Source organism: Triturus cristatus, chromosome 3_2, assembly GCF_964204655.1.
Source record: "Triturus cristatus chromosome 3_2, aTriCri1.1, whole genome shotgun sequence".
NCBI lineage: Eukaryota > Metazoa > Chordata > Amphibia > Caudata > Salamandridae > Triturus > Triturus cristatus.
The window spans coordinates 1,141,944,684-1,141,968,165 of NC_140584.1; the positions used below are offsets into that span (position 1 = coordinate 1,141,944,684).

At 45.2% G+C, this 23,482-nt stretch overlaps 1 protein-coding gene across 1 annotated transcript in view; it reads left to right on the plus strand.

The window, feature by feature from the left end:
- SMARCAL1 (SNF2 related chromatin remodeling annealing helicase 1) overlaps positions 1-23,482 on the plus strand; it is a 355,566-nt gene that overhangs the window by 49,546 nt on the left and 282,538 nt on the right. Inside the window, exon 3 of the mRNA XM_085649962.1 lies at positions 13,187-13,237. Within this exon, the coding sequence (XP_085506088.1) occupies positions 13,187-13,237 (51 nt within the window). The remainder of the gene's footprint in view (positions 1-13,186; positions 13,238-23,482) is intronic.

Genomic DNA, 23,482 nt, shown 5'->3' on the forward strand with positions numbered 1-23,482 from the left:
TGTCACAAATGGGTGGTTCCATGAAAGAATTTCGCAATGTCAGCAAAAATACTTGGCAGAGATGCGCGCGCAGCAGCATGACGTGTGATTTGACGTGCAACTAGGGGGTGAAGGGGACTTGACATTTAGCTCTACATGTGGAGACAAAAGTCTGGGGGGTCAAGTCAACCTAATCCCAAATCATATCTAACATCCTATGTTTAAAGAACTACGTTATCCAAAAGGAAAGGTCTCTCGAACAAAATCTATTCTATACTGACTGTGAGTGCGTGTACAAGCGTCTAAGTGTCTACATGAGATGCAAGATATATCAAAGGAGGAACAAGGGCACCCAAAGGAATTAGACAGGGACCTTGGGTAGATACGTATTGCAGGAAACAGTGGTCCCTGAAACCAAACGATAGAGCAAAAAATGAATATAGTCAAAATTGGAACTATATTATAGCCAATGTCCGGCCGGGCATGGCAACTTTAATAAGTAGAAATTCTTGACAGTAAACAAGGAAATGTAAGTAGAAATTCGGTGGGACACAAGCCTGTATCCTCTGACTTACATACCAAGTAGACAGAAAATGACAAAACACAATCAGGCAATTACAGTGATGTTTCTTTGAGAAATAATGAATAGCGAAACATCTGATATTCAGATTGCCACCTTCACACTATATTACATACAGCAATATTTAAGGTGTAGGGTGGGCAACAGAGTCGACGGCGTTTCGATCCTTATGAGAAAGATACAGGATCATCATCAGGACTAATTTAGTTAAATTGCCCTTATTTTGAATGCCTCATGTTGCCATGGAGGCAACGGAAAAGATGCCGATTCACGAAAAGGTAACGTTGAGTTAAGGTTTACGGTAGGACAATGCCTACGCACAATTCTTCCGGGAGGAAGGACACGGATAGGTCTCAATCAACTTGCAGAAATGGGTTCCGTGGCCATGCAGTGTGTACGGACGATGCCGGATCAACTGTTGATCCGGCATCGTCCGTACACACTGCATGGCCACGGAACCCATTTCTGCAAGTTGATTGAGACCTATCCGTGTCCTTCCTCCCGGAAGAATTGTGCGTAGGCATTGTCCTACCGTAAACCTTAACTCAACGTTACCTTTTCGTGAATCGGCATCTTTTCCGTTGCCTCCATGGCAACATGAGGCATTCAAAATAAGGGCAATTTAACTAAATTAGTCCTGATGATGATCCTGTATCTTTCTCATAAGGATCGAAACGCCGTCGACTCTGTTGCCCACCCTACACCTTAAATATTGCTGTATGTAATATAGTGTGAAGGTGGCAATCTGAATATCAGATGTTTCGCTATTCATTATTTCTCAAAGAAACATCACTGTAATTGCCTGATTGTGTTTTGTCATTTTCTGTCTACTTGGTATGTAAGTCAGAGGATACAGGCTTGTGTCCCACCGAATTTCTACTTACATTTCCTTGTTTACTGTCAAGAATTTCTACTTATTAAAGTTGCCATGCCCGGCCGGACATTGGCTATAATATAGTTCCAATTTTGACTATATTCATTTTTTGCTCTATCGTTTGGTTTCAGGGACCACTGTTTCCTGCAATACATGAGATGCAAGGGCAGAAATCTTCCATAGTAACAGGGCTATGAATTACTTGCATAAAGACAGAGAAGCCGGGCCTTTTGCTCGGTAGCTGGAAGAATGTTTACTTAAGTTACTAGACAGGAATGCATTGGATGAGGAGCGGAGCAGAGCAGATAATCTTGAAGGTGAAATACAGTTTTTGGCAGGCAGACAGGCCGAGTCAGGCACCGTTAGCCGCGCAGGGAGTAGGACAAAGTTCATGGATACAGATGCGAGCTCAGACTGGAGCTTTCAGAGGCAGAAGGCAGGAAAAGGCTTAATGGCAGAATCAGGGCCTACTCGCCTGAACTGTAAAATGGGATAAATGAACCATGTAAAGCCGGTGGCCTTTCATACTTAGGAATAGAATATCCGGCCCATTCATGGCGGATCTAAAAGAGGACATGTTGACGGTGGACGCACATGTGTTTGCGTCTTCATAACTGGAACTGGAGGGAACATACATGTACTTGTGACTTATACATGAAACCGTTGGGGTCCAAGATAGGGGACATAACTGATCATAAAAATCCATATTTCCACAAGGGCTTCTGTAGTACCTTCGATATCCCTATTTCAAACCAGAATCAGAGGCAAGCTCTGTCAATTTTTCATGAAATATCTTTGCATTCCTAGTTATGCTCCTACATATGAACAACAACTCTTCTTCACTGTAAGTGTTTACCCATCTATGCCCACATTTGCAGCTATAATTTCTTCTAATTCCTCCTTTAATTTGACAATTTCTAATATCTTTGGGGTTGAACTTTGTTTTTCTATTCCCTGTGCCCATCTCTCCAAATCCTCTGGAGTCACTGCTGTAGCACTTCTAACTCCAGAGGATGTCACTGATCTTCCTTCTTTTGAACAACTAGGTATAACTTTTCTCGGGGTTACATTAATCTGTTCTCTTATTGGCAGATCCATTAAAGATATTACTGAATCACATTAATTGATTTGGTCATCAGTTATTACAATTTCTTTTCGAGGTTTATTCAAAGGGATTGTTGCAACTGACGGTTTGGGACAATTCGCTTTATCTCCATACAATGGAACAACGGGACCTATGGTTACTGGTATAGTCAATGCATCAGGGTGTACATTTAATTAGGTTATTTTCTGTATTAATTCTTCTCTGTTCTTATTTAAGGCATCCTTTTCTTTATCCTGAAGTACCCTATTAACTGTCGTATCATGTAAAATTTGTGGAACCAAAGGTGTTCCAAAAACTGGTGCACTAGGAGTAGTCCTACTCGGTTCTTCCTGATATGATGGAGGGTTTTTAGTTAATGTTCTCCATAAACTCGTCTTCTGATTCTCAAAATACCTGTCATTGTCAAGTGTTTAGTTTTCTCCTTACATTTTCCTCCTGCCTATTGATCAACTGTTAATACTGGATATAATCCTTCTGATACCATTGCTTTTCTCCATTGCTTCATCTGACCCTCACGTGACTCACGCAAATACCTGGGAAAATTACCCAAATACCTCCAATTTCTTTTCTTTTCTCTCTCATATGATTCAGTTTCCCACTCTTCTAGTGCCTCATACTGTGTCATTCTGGGTCTCGGATCCAAATCATTCATCCGCATTCTCAAATTCTGCAAAATTCTTCCATTGACTGTACAATGTTTTGGAAAAGCCAAAACACCATCGCCTTTCGTGTATTCTATCCAATTTTCCATCCATACACACGTATGATATCCTATTTCCATCATCATGAATGAAGCAGTCGTTTTTGGCCGAGGAATAGGAATCCCCTCTTTAGTCAATATTGGCTTGTCTTTCTTAAAGAAATTCTTAATTCTCTTCACAAGTGACATTTTTCTCTTTTCTCCAAACATTCTATACTGTGAATACTTAAAACAATAGTTTCAATCAATCATTTGTAGAGCGCACTACATTCCCGCGAGGATCTCAAGGCACGGGGGGGGGGCGCTACTGGTCAAACAGCCAGGTCTTGAGTAGCCTCCTGAAGGTCAGCAGGTCTTGGGTCTGTCGTAGGCTCAGTGGGAGGGTGTTCCAGGTCTTGGCGGCGAGGTGGGAAAAGGATCTCCCGCCGGTGGTTGTTCTTCGGATGCGAGGGACGGTGGCGAGTGCGAGGTCGGCGGAGCGGAGCTGGCGGTTGGGAATGTAGAAGGAAAGTCGTCTGTTGAGGTAGGCTGGGCCGGTCTTGTGGAGTGCCTTGTGTGTGTGGATGAGGAGCTTGAAGGATATCCTCTGGCTGACGGAGAGCCAGTGCGGGTTTCTCAGGTGGGGGTGATGTAGCTGTGGCGTGGATCAGTCGTGCAGATGCGGTTTGAGTGGCTACCTCTGTTCATTAGCCCCCGGGCGGTATGATACCAGTGGACCAATCAGAGGGGCTCATCAGTGACACTGGAAGGTAGCGGAGGGAGCGACATGTCTGACAGGGGGGGGGGGGGGAGTAGTTGGAGAGGTCGGGGTTGGGCGGAGGGGGTTGAGTTAATTTATTTCTTGCGGAGACCTCTAGTGAGGCCTAGTAGGACACTGTTGACCAGGATGCTCTGGATGGGATTTTAGGCCGTGCCTAATTCGACACTAATGCAGTGGGGGAGGACTGGCAGACTAGTAAGAGGGTTATGGGATGGGGGGGGCGCTCCTCCTGGGGACCTCGATACCACAGCCGCAGAGCGGGGTAGAAGCATGGAGAGATCTAGGAACGGCCCTGTCTTATCGAGGGGATGATAGAGGGGTACCGATATACTGGAACCTGATCAGGGGGGCTTGACAGGGACCCTGGGGAGAGAGATTTGTTTAGGTATGTCCCACCCTGCAGTGATCACTGTAATGTATTGTATTTTGTCTTGTCGTAATAAACTTGCAATAAAGTTTGTTTAAAAAAAAAAATCAGTCGTGCAGATGCGTTGCAGTCGTTTGATGAGCTTGGTCGAGGCCCACATGTAGAGGGCGTTTCCGTAGTCTGGTCTGCTGCTGACGAGGGCCTGGGTGACTGTTCTTCTTGTATCTGTCGGGATCCACCTGTAGATCTTGTGTAGCATGCAAGGGTGTTGAAGCAGACGGCGTTGACTTGCTTGGTCATGGAGAGCATTAAGTCGAGGATGATTCCCAGGTTGCGTGCGTGGTTGGTGGGTGTCGGGGCTGCCCCCAGTGCCGTCGGCCACCAGGAGTCGTCCCAGGCTGAAGGGTTGGAGCCGAGTATGAGGACCTCCGTCTTGTCTGTGTTCAACTTCAGTCGGCTGATCTTCATCCAGTCGGCGACGGCCTTCATTCCTTCATGTAATGTAATGAAATGTAATGTAATGTAATGTAAAAAATTCTTATAGAGCGCAACTTACACCGGACGGTTTCTTGGCGCTAAGCACTTACTTGAGAAGAGGCAGAAAAAGAAAAAAGAGTGCTTATGTATAAATAAAGTGAAAGAGATGGGTTTTGAGAAGGGACCTAAAGTGAGGGTGAGAAGGAGAAAGTCTGATATCCAACGGGAGTGAATTCCAGAAGGAGGGAGCTAGAAAGGAGAATCTGAGGCCACCGTGTTTTTTGCGCCTAAACCTAGGCGTCTGGAGGAGCGCGTGATGAGAGGAGCGAAGGTGCCTAGAGGGAACATAGGGATGCAAGAGAGAAGAAATAAAAGAAGGACCAATACCGGCCAAAGATTTATGAATCAGACAGCCAAGTTTAAACTTGCAACGCTCCGATACAGGGAGCCAGTGCAAGGCTTTGCGCAGAGGGTGGACGTGAGAATGTTTGGGGCAGTGATAGATCAGGCGAGCAGCCTGATTCTGTATCAGCTGTAGTCTTTTAATTTGATACTGTGGGATGCCTACATACAGAACATTGGCATAGTCAATTCGGGAAATGACTAATGCCAGTAGTGCCAGGGTGAGGGCCTCGGTGGTCAAAAAATGGGCTATTTTCCGAATCTTCCTAAGCTGGAAGAAGCAAGAAGACACAGTGGCACTGACCTGGTGTTTCATAGAGAGATCGTGGGAAATGTAGACTCCCAGACTTTTCACCTTGTCAACCGGGCAGGGAGAGGGACCCAGAGAAGGGGGCCAAAACGTCGAGTTCCAGGGGTTGGATGGGCCTCCGACAAGAACAAGCTCAGTCTTGTCGGGGTTAAGCTTGAGGTGGTGAGCACCCATCCAATCACTGATATGACAGAGGGTGAGTTGGAAATCTTGAATCGCTTCGTCAGATGAGTCAAGGTTGAAAACAAGCTGAATGTCATCTGCATAATTAAATGCAGTGACATTCCTTCCCCGGAGGGAGCGAATGAGAGGAGTAAGATACAAATTGAATAAAAGTGGTGACAAAGACGAGCCCTGTGGAACGCCGCAAGTAAGCCGCATTTTGTCAGCCGAAAACTGGGAGAGCCGCACAGATTGATGGCGGTTCGTCAGAAAGGAGCGGACCCAACTAAGGGCCGTCCCACTGATACCTGCCTCTTTGACACGGTCGGCCAAGATGATATGGTCGACCGTGTCAAAGGCCGCCGAAAGGTCTAGGAGGATCAGGGCTTGACTGGTATTAGAGTCGGCACCTCTACGGAGTTCCTCCATGACAGAGAGTATAACTGCTTCCGTCTAGTGAGCAGGTCTAAACCCGGCTTGCTGGGAGTCTAAGAAGTTAGACTCTTCAATAAAAGAGGTGAGGACTCCAGTCACATGAGTCTCAAGTACCTTACTCAAGTAAGGGAGAAGGGAAATAGGGCGAAAATTGCCCATAACTGTAGGGTCGGCATTAGGTTTTTTTAATACAGGAACCACCTCAGCATTCTTAAACTGACTAGGCACCTCACCGAACAGAAGAGAGTTGTTCAGGATGGCTAGTGGAGGGGTGGGGCAAGCCGAAAAGGCAGCACAGAGGATCGCAGGAGGGCAGCAATCGATGGGAGAGCCAGATGAGACTTTGTTAAGCAGGGAAAGAAAGTCGCATTCTAGTATAGGGGGAAACTGAGTAGGGGAGTGGGGATTAGAAAAGGGAGTGATGTCAGTAGGGAACATCACCGGGGATCCAGAGAGGATACTGTGTTTGATTTTACAGATTTTATCAATAAAAAATTGATTGAGGGAATCACAGAGAGCCTGAGATGGGAGGGGTTTGAGGGTCACCCTATCAGGATGTGAGAGCTCCTCCACAATAGCAAACATTTCTTTTGATTTTTGTGCAGAGTTAAGAATTTTGGTAGAAAAGTAGGCCTTTTTTGCAGCTGAAATGGCCTGTTTATATTCGCCGGAGAGTTTTAGGAATTGTAGCTTTTCTGAGTGATCGTAGTTTCTGCGCCAACGGCGCTCGGCTTGGCGGAGTCCCAATTTTAGAGATTTGAGGCTGTCCGAGAACCATCGATGTGCGTCATGGGGACGCTTAGTTCTAATTATCTTAAGGGGGGCAACCTTATCGCTGGCGGACTCCAGCCATTTAGCAAGTGCGACTTCTTGGGAGTCTATGGAGCCGGAGCTGGGCAGAGCCGAGGATGTTAGAGATGTAAAAAATGAGTCACGGTTTGCTTTATTCCAATTGCGGGCCAAGAGGCTAGGGCCTCGGCTGCGGGAAGGCGGTGGAGGGACCAAAAGGTAAAAAGAAATTAAAAAGTGATCCGACCAATGACAAGGTGTAATTGTGAGTGACTTAATACCTAGATTATAGGTCCACACTTGATCAAGAGTGTGGCCCTTAGAGTGAGTAGCCATATGGATATGTTGGAGGCCGTTGAGCCCAGTTAATAGGTCGGTAAAAGCCAGAGAGGAAGAGCATTCAGAGGCATCTGATGGCCAGTAGTTGAAATCTCCCAGAACCAGAAGTTTGGAGTAGTTGATAATAAGCTGGGAGAGTAAGTCGCCAAAGAGTAAAGAAAAATTTGGCATAGGTTGGGGGGGGGGGGCGGTATACCAAGACGCAGGTAAGAGGAGACACCGAGGATTCAAAACGAATAACTAGGTAGTCGACCTGAGGGATATCGGGTAGGGAAAGGGAGGTAAACCTAAGGGGAAGTTTAATAATGGCGGCAACGCCGCCACCCGGTTTCCCAGCTGGGCGGTTGGCTTGAAGAATATAATACCCAGGTGGAATGGCTGCCAAAATGTCAGGGGAGGAATCCTCGTTCAGCCAAGTCTGTTATAAGTAGGATATCTGGTCGGTCTACGTCCAGAAGGTGGCATATGTCAAGTTGATGACGGACTAACGACCGAGTGTTAAGATATATAATTGCTAATTCCATGTTGGCAGGAGCCTGAGCAGGCAGGGATAAGGAGGGAGGGGAAGTAACTATATGTCCAGAAACAAGGGAAGATGGGAGGGTCCGGAACTCAGGGAAAGTCCTGCGGGCTTGTAGAATGCCAAGTTGTTTAAGTTTTAACTGACTAGTAGCGGCCAGCGGCCGGGATATGTGTAGGGAGATTAAGTCTCTAGGAGAGTAGGATATAAGTTGGGCAGAGTAACACGCCCCGGGCCCCGGCCGGCCGCGGACGGGCGCAGACGGGCTTGCCTTAGGCGCGCCTTTGGCGCGCCAGCGGCGCGGCCGCGACATCGTTCTTGAAATAGCGGAGGTGCGTGGCGAGTGCGCAGACAGCAGCAACAGCTATGACGCTACCCTTCGTATTGGGAGCGTGAAGGTGGCAAGTGCAAGTACGCGGAAGTAAACAAACAACTGATTGGCGCAATAACAAGTTTTAAAAAGCTAAAATACCCCCAGGAGCATAACGCACAGCTCCTTAGCCCCACAAGTGAAGATTAAGACAAAATTAAAACAAATTTAAGCAATGCAAAATAGTTGTGGCAGGTTCATGGAGGTTGGATTTGGCGGTAATGGGGTCCTTGGTGAGGGAGAGGATCAGTTGAGTGTCGTCGGCGTAGGAGATTATGTTGAGCTCGTGCTGTCGGGCGACTTGTGCGAGCGGGGCCATGTAGATGTTGAACAGTGTCGGACTGAGGGAAGATCCCTGGGGTACGCCGCATGTGATCTCGGAGGCTTTGGATCGGAATGGGGGAGGCGGACGCTCTGGGTTTTGCCGGGGAGGAAGGTGGTGGTCCATTCCAGATCCTTGTCTCGGATCCCGGCGGCGTGCGCGTAGTGTGCGGTGGCAGACAGTGTCGAAGGCGGCGGAGAGGTCCAGGAGGATGAGGGCAGCGGTCTCCCCGTTGTCCAGCAGGGTCCTGATGTCATCGGTGGCGGCGATTAGGGCAGTCTCAGTGCTGTGGTTGCTGCGGAAACCTGACTGGGAAGGGCCCAGGATTCTGTTTTCTTCGAGGTATCGGGTTAGCTGTCTGCAGACGATCTTCTCGATGACCTTAGCCGGGAACGGAAGCAGAGAGATGGGCCAGAAGTTCTTGAGGTCTCTTGGGTCTGCCTTGGGTTTTTTGAGTAGGACGTTGATCTCGGCGTGTTTCCAGCTCTCTGGGAAGGTCGCGGTCCCGAGGGAGAGATTGATGACGTTGCACAGATGGGGTGCGATGGAGCTGCTGGCTTTGTTGAAGATGTGGTGCGGGAATGGGTCTGATGGGGAGCCGGAGTTGATTGTGCTCATGGTCTTGATGGTGTCATCGATGCTCACGTTGGCCCAGGCTAGCAGGGGGTCGTGGTCGATGGTGTGCGGAGAGTCAGTTGTGTTGATGACTGTTGGGGCTGTCTGGGTGTTGAAGCTGTCGTGGATGTCCGCTATCTTACGGTGGAAAAAAGTGGCGAGTGTGTCGCACAGGGTTTGTGATGGCGGGGTGTCGTCGGTGTCGAGGCGGTCTTTGAAGGAGGTCCTCTTGGCATTCCTGATGAGGTGATGGTGGTTGCGAATGGCGTCCTTGTGGGCTGCGTGGCTGTACGGAGTCTTCTCACTGTGCCATTTCTTCTCTAGTTTCCGGCAGGCTCACTTGGAGGCTAGGAGTTCTGGGGTGAACCAGCTGGCCCTCTTGCTGGTGTCTCTGTAGGAGGGTTTCTTCAGCGGGCGAGGGTGTTGGCGCAGTTGTCGATACAGCGCCTGAGGCTGTGGGCAGTGTTGGAGGGTTCCTCCAAGTTTTTCTGTCAGGTCGACTTGTACCAAATTGCAAAAAAAAAAAAAAATGAACTATACAATTTTCCGCCTACCAATCCAACATCAGCTTTTATTCAGACTTCCAATCAAAATCCAGCTCACGCTCGTAATCTGTGCAATGTCAGTGCGGCCTTTTTGTGACATCAGTATAACTCCTAACAACTGACCCCTTCTTTACAATCTGCACTTGTCTCACACCTACAATTTCCACCAATCCTAGCGCGCTACTCTGTGACAACAGTAGTGCTCCTTACAACTGACCCCTCCTTTACAATTCCCTTTCTCGTCACACACCTGCTGCTTTAACCAATCCCAGCGCGGCTCCCAGTGACGTCAGTACAACTCTGCCGACTGGCCCTTTTTTCTCAAAGTAATACGGAAACTTTATTTTCTTTTTAAACTCTCATTTAAATTCTCATTAATAACATAAAATCAGTCTTTTCCACTAGAACCAAAGGATAGATTATTTCTTTTGCTACGAGTAAAACCTTCCGCTTACTCTTCATATACTGCAATTTAAACCTACCACTTACTCTTCATCCAAGCTTAGAAGAACCCCGCTACTCCTTTTTGTGTTACCCTTTCTAGGTGCTATAACACTAAAGTTTCACCAGCGAACCCTTTGGTATCAGTCACTCTTGCTTTTACACAGAAAAAATAGTCCCTAATTTAGCACTGATAGCCCTGCATAGCTTCTCAGGACTTTTTAACAGACGAGTAACCTCACTGCAGTATGGCTTCCATTTACCACCCACTATTCATTTCCCGGGAATTTCCTGACAACATAAAACAAGACATTAACAGATTTGTTAAAACATAAATCAATAATGAATGTTTATCACCAAACTAGCCCATAATAACCATAGCTCTGCTACCAGAAAAACGTATCAAGTGGTAAACTAGCCACAATTACTCTAATATCTCATACTCCCCTTGGGCCCGTAAACACACACTCACACAGGCCAGTTAAATCCACTGGAGCCAATTTTTATATTTATCACTCTACGATTAATTATCTGACATTTCTAACCAATCTTTCACAGATCAAAAGTTCTTTCCTCTGGTCAATGGACCATTAGTTGAACTAGTTGATGGTGAAATTACATTAATTTTATCTTCTTTTTCTGCAATGAAATTACCACAGACTCTGGAAACGTTTTAAATGTTTATCTAAACGAAATTCTTGTGAGCCAAAATCACAGTACAGAACGGTCTCCGTCACCCATGGAAGGAGGAATGATACAGATTAATAAGACTTTCAATGACGGTACTTGGAAAAGAGAGGATAGAGAGAGAAGTACAATTTAAAATCTACAGAACATTATAGTTACCTAGAATGGTGCGGAAACCAACCCTTTAGCCAAGGAGTTGGGAAGGGTCACCGGTAAAAGACAGGAGACAAAGGATTCAAGACAGGATTCAGGACAGAATAAGGTGACCTCTTCTAGATCCGACACCTGCGTCGCACCCCTCTCTGACACTGTCTTCCTCCTCGCTTCTTCCGCGATCTTCTTCTAATTATTTGGCTCAAATTCTAAGTCTGCAATATGATTCTTCTTCAGCATTCGCATGTTACTCCGACAGCATCCCAAGCTCTGCAGCATCCCGGTCTCTCTGTTCTAACCAATTAACTAATCTACCTCAATTATACCCTTCTAATGCCATTTACCACCCCTTAATGTTTCAATCTCATAGAACTCCTAATTCTGGTTGGACAGGCAAAAAGGGATGATCATCACACCATGCTTAGTTTTCGTCATTTTCTTTAGTTCATTGATCCCTCCCCTTAATCTTTATTCAAACGTCTTTATTCCCACCCGTATTCACATTTTTATCATAACAAGGTATACATTTTGGTGCAAGTTTTCTTCCTTTCACAGGACATCAGGATATTCCCAGGGTATGTTGCTGATTCTTTTCTTGGATGGCATTCAAGGATGACGGTGCGGCTACTGGCTCACTTAGACTGTGCATGTGTAACAATCACATGGGATATAGACCACGGTCTCTCTCAAAAGGCCCGAATACGAACTAATCGGAAAAGTCAAGAATATGTATATTAGTTCCAAAATAAAATGATTTCACTGAATACCACCTATCTCTACTCTAGTCCCCTTTACTTATAAATGCTCTCCCCGCATTAGCAATTAGTAAAATAGTGTAATTTAGTTTCAGCAAAGCCGGTGCTTAGAATGTGAGTCTTCAAGCGGCCATTTTGGAGTGTCTGCGCAAGTGCAGAATATTCCCTCCAAGCAAAAGCTCATCATCACTACGTAGACTTAGTTGACGCATGCGCAATGCAATTTGCTGCGTTAGCGGCCATTTTAGATTTCTCTCGAGTTACTTGTTAATAAGACGCGTACGCAAGCTTCTCTTATTCTTGATATTTGAAATGTGGTGCATATTAATTACACAATACATTAATTAGTATGACGTTACAAGTTATTATGAGAGGATTGCCTTCAAGCAAGACTCTTTTCTACGAGTCCTTGCTCCATCCCAAGTCAGTGATGACCTGCAGGTGCATACCAGATTAACTGAACACTAGGTTCCCTGGCTGATCCTTTAAGAGGCTAAATATGTGCGGGTTTGTGTCATACAAGGTACACAGAATCATCAGAGATCCCCTGCCCCTGTTGGACAATACTACACAAGCTCTTGATGGCATCGTCTCATTAATTCATTATTGAGACCAAGCTTCAGTGACACAATCATTACTTGCCTTAATACCTCCAGTGACTGCCTCTTATCTTGCCTCACCCCTCTAAAATGCAGTAGTGTTCTGGTCCATCTCTACAGGGCATTACTCTGCAATCAGTCCTTTACCTGATTGGGACAGTAGAGTGACATTTCTTTCACTCTGCTTGCCACTTCCTGTAATGACTGGCTTTGCTTAATCCTTTTCACTCTTGATCTTGTAAGAGATATGAAAGTGAAACTAACCTCTGTAGAAAAGAAATCTTGGAACTGTTGACACTGGCTCAAACTATGAGCAGCTGGGAACAAAGATTCTGAGATCTCATCTTTCAACCCCCTCTTTAAAATAAAATTAAAATGATCTATTTTCCCCCCTCAAGAGCATGCTTTTAATCAGAAGTAGCTTGATATGTTAATTTCAAGTTCCTGCATCGAACCATAAAGAATTGCTGCTATGTTATGTTAATTTCAAGTTCCTGCATCGAACCATAAAGAATTGCTGCTATGTTATGTTCATTCACTGTGCATGTTAAAATTTGCTTCTAGATGCTGAACCTACATAATATATAATGTGCAAGAATGGGTCTTTTGGGGTTTTTCGGGGTTGTTTTTGTTAATCAACAAGACGGCTAAGTGATTTAAATGGTCACCAGTAAAATTGGCTGTGACCTGCTAATTGTACATTTGAAACTAAATAAGGTCACCTCAGGCTTCCATCTCTCAGTGATTGAAAACTTGGATGTTCTAAAATTGAGTCATAATAACAAGGGTTGTATAATGCTTGGAGATAGTAAAAACCATCTAAATTACTATATAAAACCCACCTTTTCTTAAAAATAACAGCCTGCTTATCTATAATAATGTATCCTATTCATGTTTCAGATCCTGCTGTCAAGATGTGGAATTTCGGCTTGGAAGATTATAAATCTCTAAGTAAGTAATGTGGCCATAAATAAGACATTGATTTAAACTTATTATTTTCTCTTAGATGCCAGAGACAGGCCTCAGATATGTTAGTGGCATGTAGGGGAATGTTGGACTAGGTGGCTTTTACAGGATCTACAGGTAGTTGAAAAGGGGCTACTTTTATAATAATATTTATTTGTTTGTCACTCCATTTGGGAACTTAATAGATTTAATTGACAGATCTTTTCACAATGCATGCAAGATGTGCTTACATAACTGGTTTATATCTGCTTGCATTGAACCCTATCCTGGGTCACAGTTACTACTACAGTTATAGCAAGGGTTTATTAAGCAAAAAATGTATACTGCATACATTTAGGTTTAAAGGTAAATCTTAAGCCAAGAGGTAGACCTCATTCAGTGCATTTACTTACTGATTGAATCAATGCTCCTCTTGATTTTGTTTGTCCAATGAGCTGTTAATGTCTTTCACCAGTTCAGACCATGCACAAGCTGGACTGAACAGTTTTCTTCTCCTTTGACTGTAGTTTGATGGTGTCCATGAAATTCACAGTGAACAGGCCATTTTGATGAAGTTGACAATATTGATTGGTGTCTTCCCTACAATTGACACTTACCTTACTCTGTTTGTGATGTCCGTCTCCTTTTCTTGTGCCATTTCTTGACACCAGATAGGCTAGTGAGATTCATTTGAATCTGACAGAAGGCCTCACTGTACCTAGATAAGTTTGATTGCTTATAAGAACATATTTCAAGCATTACAGGACCTCTGTATCACCATAGTCAGCAGAGCATGGCAGAATGTCAGTTCCAAAGAAGATATTGCACAAAACAAGTACATTGGAACACATGAAAAGCTTGCCAAGAGCTTTACAAAATATTACAGAGATTGTCATTTCAAGCAGTCACCTGTACTTTAGTTCCTGGTAAAATTCCGTACACCAAACCACTTAAAATTGATTACGGGAGGATAGCAAGCTGAATCAGTGGATGGGATTCCTTGTGCCTTTATTATGTGATTTTTCGTTTTATGTAGCGCTAACCAGAGCTGCAGAGTGGTTAACCAAGGCATAGGGAGTCAAATAGAATACATAAAAAATACAGTACACTGTATAAAAGTTAACATGGGAGTAGGCAGTCACTGGGACAGCAAGGACCTTGCAAAACTATAGACCAACATTAGGAGTCCACACAGATATACAATTTGCAGTGTTAAATAACCTCTGAGTGTATACATAATAAGACCTAACACGCAAGACCATAGGATTCTTACAAATTAAGAATTTTCTCTGGTTGGATCCAGCCTTACAGTTCATACTCGGTCATGAGCGCAGTCACAGGTGGATATTCGAAAAGTTGGCATTTTACTTTTTTTAATAGGTAACATAGGAGGGGTTCGTCCTTCTAGAAAAATGGATGGGATTCCACATTTTTGGTACCCTCTCTGAGAAAGCTGGCTTTTCTGAATGATAAAGTATCAAAGACTGAACAACAGAGTTCTCAGGAACCAATTTCCTGGCTAGATAGTTTGCAGCCCTCACATTTATCGTGTGTCTACTATAGGAAGCTGTTTGAGAACAGTCAAGACTATTGTGGTGTTCTGATATTCTAGTTCCAGACAGTAGTAGGGATGCCAATCAGTAGTGAGTTGCCATAATCGACCCTTTAGAAGAAAAGGATAGTAGAGTTCTACCATTATGCAATAGTCATGAACAAATACATGGATATAAAATGCATGATTAAACTGTGCATACTCCTACAATGCCTATCTAGAGGTACCTATCATGTGAGTAGGTGTAAAGCCAAGAATCCCTTTAGGTTTAGTCTAACCCCATTACCTGAAGCAAGAGTGTGGGACCCCGTCCTGGTCTCGAGTTGGACACCCCGAAAGGGATGAACAGACCGCTGTCAGCTGGAGCGTCTGCATGCAGGAGCCTCAGCGTCTCTGGTCAGTGTGTCGGCCTGGAAGTCTTGGTTCCCTCTAGCTAACACTAGCAAGAGGTGCTGTATTTATACAGAAAGTATCTAAGGTTCCTTTGTCCCTTGTTTCTTGTATTAGCCATTGTTGGGTATGAGGACTACGTATGGGATGAACCTTGTACGTAGATATTATGCAGGTGGACGTAGCCCCAGCCTGGTTTCCAAGGACCCTTATGAATATTTATTCATACTGTGTCAGTCTAAAGATGAAGTCATAGAATACTATTGTTCAGGGAAACCCACCTTCTGCGCCCAGGACTAGAACTAGATAAAGGTTCAATCCCAAAAAGGCTTGTTACTGTGTAGTGTAGGGTAGGTGATGTAGGTGAAAAGGTATGATGTCACCCGGGCCTATATTAGGGTACCTATATGAAACATAACACCCACTCCTCTTCCGAAAAGTCAACAGTAATAAAATGCTACCAAACCATACATTTATAATAGGTATCAGTGCATAAAGTGAGCCACGTAAAAACATTTTTAAAACATTAAAATGTCTTTTTTTTTTTTTGTTTGTTTTTTAAATGGTTAAAAGGGGAAAAACCTTTTCTGAGAATTAGTTCTTTGAAATTGTTCCTTAAGTCACAGCCCTAAATGAGTTTGTTTATATAATTCGAACCACTACAAGCTTTTTAAAAGGCCATGCTTTTCTAGCGAGTGTCAATTTTAGGAAATGTTCCAATTTTAGGTGAGTTTGAAACTAAAAGGAAAATCCAAATTCTTTCCCAGCACACGATGAGCCAATTCTAGATTAAGTGTCCTGGCTGGGAGACGCAACATCGTCATTGCTTGCTTCCGCAGGGGACGGACCTTGTAACACCCCACAGAGTACGTAAATGGAGCATAGATGCAATTCCAATGATTGGTGTAGAGGCAGCTGGTCCTGTAGTCGATACCTGGGTGCCAGTGGTAAAGTGATGCTCAACCCAGTTGTACAAGGCACCTGCGGGTTCTAGAGGAATGCAGCCATCAGGATAGGAATAAGCTGGGGACATTGCCAAGCATGGGACCTCAAAGGTTCCAGCCTTGCGTTTAAGTCCGCAGGCGTGTCAGTCGCTAGTGTCAGACAGAGGTCCAACACGCATTCCTCACCGCAAAACAAGCATCGTAGAACAGGTAAGATGCAGTTCATCCAGACTGGTCTAAACGATAGGAACTAAGAGGAGCTCAGTTCCTTTAGGCGAGACGTGCCTAGATGTTGTACCATGCGTTCACTGTCTTTCCGCTCCAGGAGAGCTTTTGCTATCTCGTTGGTGATTGGGCCGTCCATTGCGTAGCAGGTAAATGACAATCAGGAGTCCAGCTATTGAGAACAGGATCAGAGATAGCCCTCCAAAAATGCTTCCAAATATGGAGTGTATAGAATTTGGAAGAACTCCGAGGATAGTCTGAAAGGTGCTCAGAAACCTGACCCTATGGTTTTAAATAGGTGTACAATACCACTCGTATCAGACATGTTCAAGATACGACCCACCATTTCTGCGAAATGAAAGGGGCAGTTTGTACGTATAAGTGCCGGTATCTCGGTCGAGGTCCTTGCGACTTGAAGATCAAAGGTCTCTCGAGCGGAGGTTAAGGGTACGGTTTGCTGTAAAAGCATGGCTTTCAGTCTGCTCAAAGTATCAATTTGTATAAAAGAAACATTCAATGAAGGCCATGGCGGCGCCTCCCTGGCTGTACTTGTTGGGGAAACAATACTTGCATACAGCAAGTAACCCTGGAGTTCACAGTGAACTAGATAGGCAATGCCCGGAAGCATACCGCAGCAACCTTGATCGATCAGTATCAAGTAACTCCCATTCGAGAGCAACTCGAATACCGTTGTAATCACGGCAGTTGGAGTCCCTTTCATGTGGCAAGACAAGTTTGCTTCCAAACCATTACATTGTCCGTGCAATGAAATGTCCTGGCACATGAGAGAACCGCTTAAAGCGTTCTTGCAATTTATACCACTAAGAAACACTTCACGATCCCCACTCCGGCATCGAAATCTATATGGTCATTCCCAGGATTCCTTGATGTATTCCTTACCCATTTTTTCATACCTGTCTGCCTGCCTGCCTCTGCTCAAGGCACTATTGAAACTGAAAAGTAGTGAACGGTAGAGTTATATGGCCATGGATTAGCCATTCAGTAGATGGTGTTTCCGCCACTGTAAATGTTAGTCTATCCAGTTTTTCAATACGCAGCATTGTATATTTAGCTCCCCTTTGTGCCATTTCAACCTGCTTAGCTGTTAGATTATATTCGGAAAACAGAGACATACTGTTGATAAAATGCCTAGGCACATAGCCTGCACGCAAAGATTGCAGCGTCCAGCTCAATAACATAATAGAACATAGCTGAGATTGCCCATGTTGTAATATGGCCAAATCTTGTTCTAGTATGTCTATCGCAGAAGACCCAATGTTGCCTAAAGAATATATCATGGAGGTCAAAGTTGTTAACCCATTCTCCACTACAGCTAGAGATTTCTCTAAGTAAATACGGTCTATTTCCCGCATTCTTTCCGCTGCCTCTTATTGGGATATTTTCCAGATTTCATTGTAAGCGGCATAGATGCCAGGATATAAAACGTTTTTGACGAGCTTTCCTTGGACCTTGTAGAAAATCCCTAAGATCCATGTCCTGTGAGAGTAAGGATAAGTGTTGTTTCACTTCTCTGAGTGTTGAGGTGTCTAGCCAATCAAGGCACAACTTCCCAACACTATAGAATGTCACTACCCCTGGGTGTTCTCTTTGTACTAGCATTGGTCTGGCCTGTGGATACTAAACCCTTCAGTAATACCCAAGAAACTTTTATGACATCTGTTCGTGTCTAAGGGCCAAACCAACTATTCTTTCCAATTAGGGTCTGTTCTATTGTATTGTATTATGTCATCTACTGTTGCCCCTTCCTGTGACGTTGAATTCTGCCACCCCTCCATCTGTGATGATGTTGGAAACCGAGGTATGTTCATATCCTTGTTCTTAGTCCACTACAGGATGTCTCTTGCACAGTGTCATTTAGAAATATCTGCTGTGGAACGAGGCATGCTGTAAATAGCGCTTCGGTTCCCTGGACTTGCCAGTCTCTAGAACCCCAGACTCATTTCAAGTCTATTGTGTCCTTCCATAGGTCAAACCCTGTTTAGATAGTTGGGCAATGAAGGAAGCAGAGTAAATCTGTTTGGTATTAGTCAGCATAATTTTCAGTGCCGATGTCGGTGTAACGTTATAATAAATTGAGGTCGGGTCAGTGGTGTTAAACCCTGAAAATATGAAGATTTCTGTGCAAATGTCTGCAAACTACTTTTGGTGGTGTAGGGCAATGTGCCCATTGATGGTACTCAAAAACATTTCTAGGTATTTGTTAGACCTGGCACCTTGGCGTGAGTTTCCCTTCCACTTTTTGATGGTGTGCCTCGATTGTTTTGCTGGTGTTGTCCGCTCAGGGCACTGCGCCACGGCTAATCCGTGCCGCAGTGCAAGTGCTCCCTAGGTAAAGTGTACCTGTAATTGATGTCCCTGATTGGTTTATTGGATTCACTGTCAGTCCCCAGTAAAGTGCACCAGGGGTGCCAGGGCTTGTGAGTGCCAATGCTGCTGGTGGGCTTGCAGCGCTGGTTGCGCCACCCACAGAAAGCGGCCTTGTAAAAATGTGTCTAGGGTCTGCCACCGCCGACCCTGTGCGCGGTCTGGGACCGTCGCGCGGACTGCGCAAGTGCCCCCACTTGCCAGTCCCTAAACCTTCCCTTACCTACATATTAGCCACCCCTCTGGTAGGCCCAAGGGCAGGGTGCATTGTAGGCATACGGTAGGACTTGCCCTGATGTGTGTGGCATGTCTTAGTAGTGAATTACAGCCATTTTCGTTCTTCACTATTGAAGGCTACCTGCTCTCCATAGGCCAGAATGGGCTGCTGGGATCACGCCAACGCTGTGACCCCAGTGGACTCAGAGAGCATGGTAGAGTGTCAAGTTTAGTATGCCTGAACTCAGAATAATAAAATACTTCTTGTAGTCAAGTTTATTTTAATATCCTGGGTTTGTAAATACTACTTTTAGAAAGTTAGTATTTACTGACCTGACCATCTCAGTCCGCCTCTGCTGTGTGTGTGTGTTCTGCCTGGCAACAGTAAGGAGCAGGGTGGGGGGGATCCCCCAAGAGACAGGTTGGCTGCCAGGTGGTGGGTAGAGAGGTGACACCTGGATGGGTGGGAGGAGTACACCTAGACTCTTGAATAGCCCTGTGCTCTGCCTCCACAAAGCCGGCGCCGCCCCCTGTGGGGCGGCTGATGTCTCTGCCCTGCTGCTGAAAGGAAAGAGCAGAGTCACCATAACCAAGTGCTCCAGAACTGGACTGAGCCAGGCCTAGGCCCCCTGGCGCTAAAGAACAAAAGAATCATGGTATAAAAGTAGGAGCCTGGCTCCTAAGAAAGCAGAATCCTGTTTACCACAAAGAACCTCTGCCCGACTAGAAGGAGAAGAAGACGCTGGAGGAGCTGGCCTGCTGCTTGCCTTGCTGAGAAAGGAGAGGAAGAGACTTACTGAAAAGACTTTGCTACTTTGTGCTTGAACATTCTCCAAGGGCTTGATCTGAGCTTGCCCCCTGAACTGAACCCCAGGAACAGTGGGTTCTCTGTGCTTTTGCTCGTCCTCCAATTCGAGCCGTGTGTGCATCCCGCTGGAAAGAGACTGCGCCCCTCATCGCCCCTCCTAGGGCCGTGACACTCAGAAGCTTGCCTGCCTCAAACCCGTGAGAGCCCCGCTCCGTCCAGAGCCGCTCTCTGTCCCCGGGCCTGGCCGCCTGCATCCCTGTCACCGCCTGCTACTGGAGCGCGCTGACCGCGCTTTCACCCCTCCCGCCGGAAGCCGTCCGACGACTGTGATCTACGCCGGGTCATCCAGCTGCACTGACCGTGCCCTGCGACCCCGCTTCGCTATCCCCGGACATCTCAGGCCGCGCCGCCCCCGCTGTGGAGACCCTCCGGCACCGCCGTGCTAAAGGGTCGCTAGCCGCGCCTGCCTACTTGCCCACACCTGCTGATTGAGGACCCAAGAACACTTCTCAAGCTGAGAGTCGCCCCGACCTGTGCCGACTCTCCACATCACGAAAGAAGTTCCAGTATCGGGCTCGGGGCCCGCAACGCCTTATTTCCCCGTTCGCAGGAGCCGATCTCTGTGAGTACTGGAACCACAAGTGACATTTGCAAGAGACTGCAAAGTATCTATTTGAAGCTACAAACAACGAACATTTGCCTGCTTTACCACCTGGTGGCATAGCGAAAACGTTATTGGTCTTGTGATCAGTCTGCTGAGATATATATCCTTATTTTTACATAAAGAAGCGTACTTTTATATATATCCAAGTCTGGTGTCCGTTTCTGGGGGGATTGATGTATTTACTGTGTGTATGATTGCAAGTGCTTAACCAACAACGCCTGAGGAATCGCCTTGGCTGCTCACGCCACGCACCTAGAGGGTGAGCAAGGGTCATTCGCAAGGGATTATCCTGCGCCCTGACGTGGAGGAGAGGGTTCCTGCTTGACACAAGGGCAACCTTGCGCCAACCAGATATCCCCGACTCTAACAGTATTATTGATTTGTGTAAAAAATGATGACCATAATGTTGGTAACAGTACAATGTGTTCTATTCTGAAGAACCTTCTAACATTTCAGTATAAGAAAATGCTGTCGTTTTTTCTAAATCAGACAACATGTTATTAAGGGTTTCAGTGTCCCAATCGTCAGAAAAGTTACTGGAGATAATGATATCACTTAATGAAATTTTAAATACATGAGAAAGTTTTAAAGGTTTGGTCGGGCCGAATACTTCGAAATCAAACTTGTCCCATACTATGCCGTCCATTATAGGAACTGCTGTGATGTTCACTGATGACAAGTCTTTTTGTTCACATTGTGATTATTGATGTTGTTTCAGGATTAGGTTACACTTTTGGGCTGTGGAGCTTTACTGAAGATATTGTCTATTAATAAGCATGCTAAAAGTTATAACTAAGCCTAGCCAGAAAAGAAAAAACAGTATTCCAGTGATTACCCAGAGTTCTACCCAAGGCGATACCAGGTATGTCTTTTGAAGAAAGTGCAGAAAGTTCTTGATTTGTTCCTTTCGTGTTTGTTGGGCTGGCGTAGTTTCTGGTTCACTTGGATCCAAGGAAAACGTATCAAAGTTCATGAAGTAGCCAGAAGTAGTTCGATCAATTGTTGGAATTGCATCGGGATTTGTTGAAATCGCATTTGGCTCTCGCCGAGGCATGTTGATGTAGACGTCTGTATTAGGTCTAATTGCAACTTGTGAATTATTTTGAGTTCTGTTTTGAAGTTGAACTTCGGGTTCAAGGGGAAGGAGTTCCATAGCATTATTGCATAGTCCTTCATTCCGTACAGGAGGCTCTTCAAACGTGATAAGTCTTTCTGTTTGAACTTCTTCGATTGAAGGGAGAGGAGGGCGTCTGCTTACTGTGGAGTCCACGAGGCTTGCTGCTTAGTATCCGCCACATAGTGTGGTTTGATTAAGTCGATTGAGACAAATCTTTTCTCCTTTTTCCCGGAGAGAGGGGGCAAAATTCTTGTTCCTTGAATTGCTAGGACAGGTACAGGTTTTCTGTAGGATGGTCCAAATTCTTTTTTGTCCGCTATCTTCTCTCTGACCAAATCCCCGACTTTTGGGATCCAGATAGGTCTTGCCGTGACTGCCTTGACTTCCCCATTAGCGGTCTGTTTTTTGTGGACGTTACTTTGTTGTGTCCTGGATTCATTTAGATCCTGTAAAACAGCCAAACGATCATGGATATCAAATGGTTTCTCATCCGCCACTGTGCCTTCACAATCATGATCAGGTACCTACATTCTCGTCCCAAATAGTACCTCATATGGAGTGGCACCCCCTAGAGAACTTCTTGGTTGATTGTTGAGTGTTCTCTGAACCCCATGTAAGTGATTGACCCAACTCCCGGCCTTGCCTATTACCCTAGCTGTTAAAGATTGCTTTAAGTCACGTTTTTTCCTCTCCACAACCGAATTTCCCTCCGGATGGTACGGAGAGGAGTACCGCAATGCTACACCCATACTTTCCATGACCTCTTTGTAAGCCAGAGAGCTAAACGCCGGGCCACGCAAATCTTTTATAACAGTTCAAGCGTCAGCCGAGCGCTGAGGCCAAACCCATTGGAATCTGGAGCAAGAATCCACTGCCACCAAGATATACTTGTAAGTCCCATCAGATTGTAAAGTGGTCCAGATAAACATAAGCAAGAGGTTTGTCAGATTTTAATAATGGTGTCTGTGCCAGGCATGTTACCGTGGAGCCTTTCATTTGTTTCAGATGTCACATTTCAAAACATATTCTTTAGTTTGTTTTTGCTAGACCTGGCCACCAATAGAGCTGTTTCAACAAGGAAATAGTCGCTGTAATGCCTGTATGCGCAGAACCCAAACCCTTGTGTGCTGCAACCATCAAACCTTGTCAACGATCCATATTTGGTATTACTCTATCCCCCATTCCAGGAATCTGAGCATATGGAATGTTGCTTGCATCTAACTTGTAGGAGTACTGGAGTGGAAGTTTCTTTATTACTGCTGAGCTGCCTTTGCGCGAAGCAATGACAGCAACCATAATCTCGCCGTCTATCCTCGTTTTTGAACATGTGATTGCAGCTACGGAAACCGTCCGTACTGCCCCTTTCGCGGCTTCATCAGCCAATAAATTCCCTTCAACGTGAACGCCATCACGTTGATGACTCAGTGTATGAATCACGTGAGCCCATGGTAGTTCATTTTTCAACTCCACTCCCTGTTTCCATAGCATTTTATGCTTAATTGTGCCACCTTTTGCATCATTGAACCCGTTTTGATCCCAATGGTATAAGTATTCATTATACTACTGCACACAGTAAAAGGAATTACGCACGATTAGTTTGGGCTATTCGTGATCCGTATTCACCAGTGCCAATATTAATGCTTTTAACTCTGCCAACTGTGCCGTGCAGTCTCCTAGAGATTGCTCTTTAGTGTAACTTGGACGTAACTTGCCATCCCGCATGCGACCTTTAACGATCGCACATGCTGCGCTGTATTACTGCTTACTCCCTATGGCCGGTTGAGCAGATCCGTCCATATAAATTATGTATTCATACTGATCTAAGGGCAATATTTCATTAGGTAGAGGATATTCTTGTTCGTACTGCAGGAATGCGTGTGTTTTTAAACTTGGATCAAGTCTGTATTCAACGTCCGTTGCAGTAAGAGAATTAGCCCATTGTATCCATCC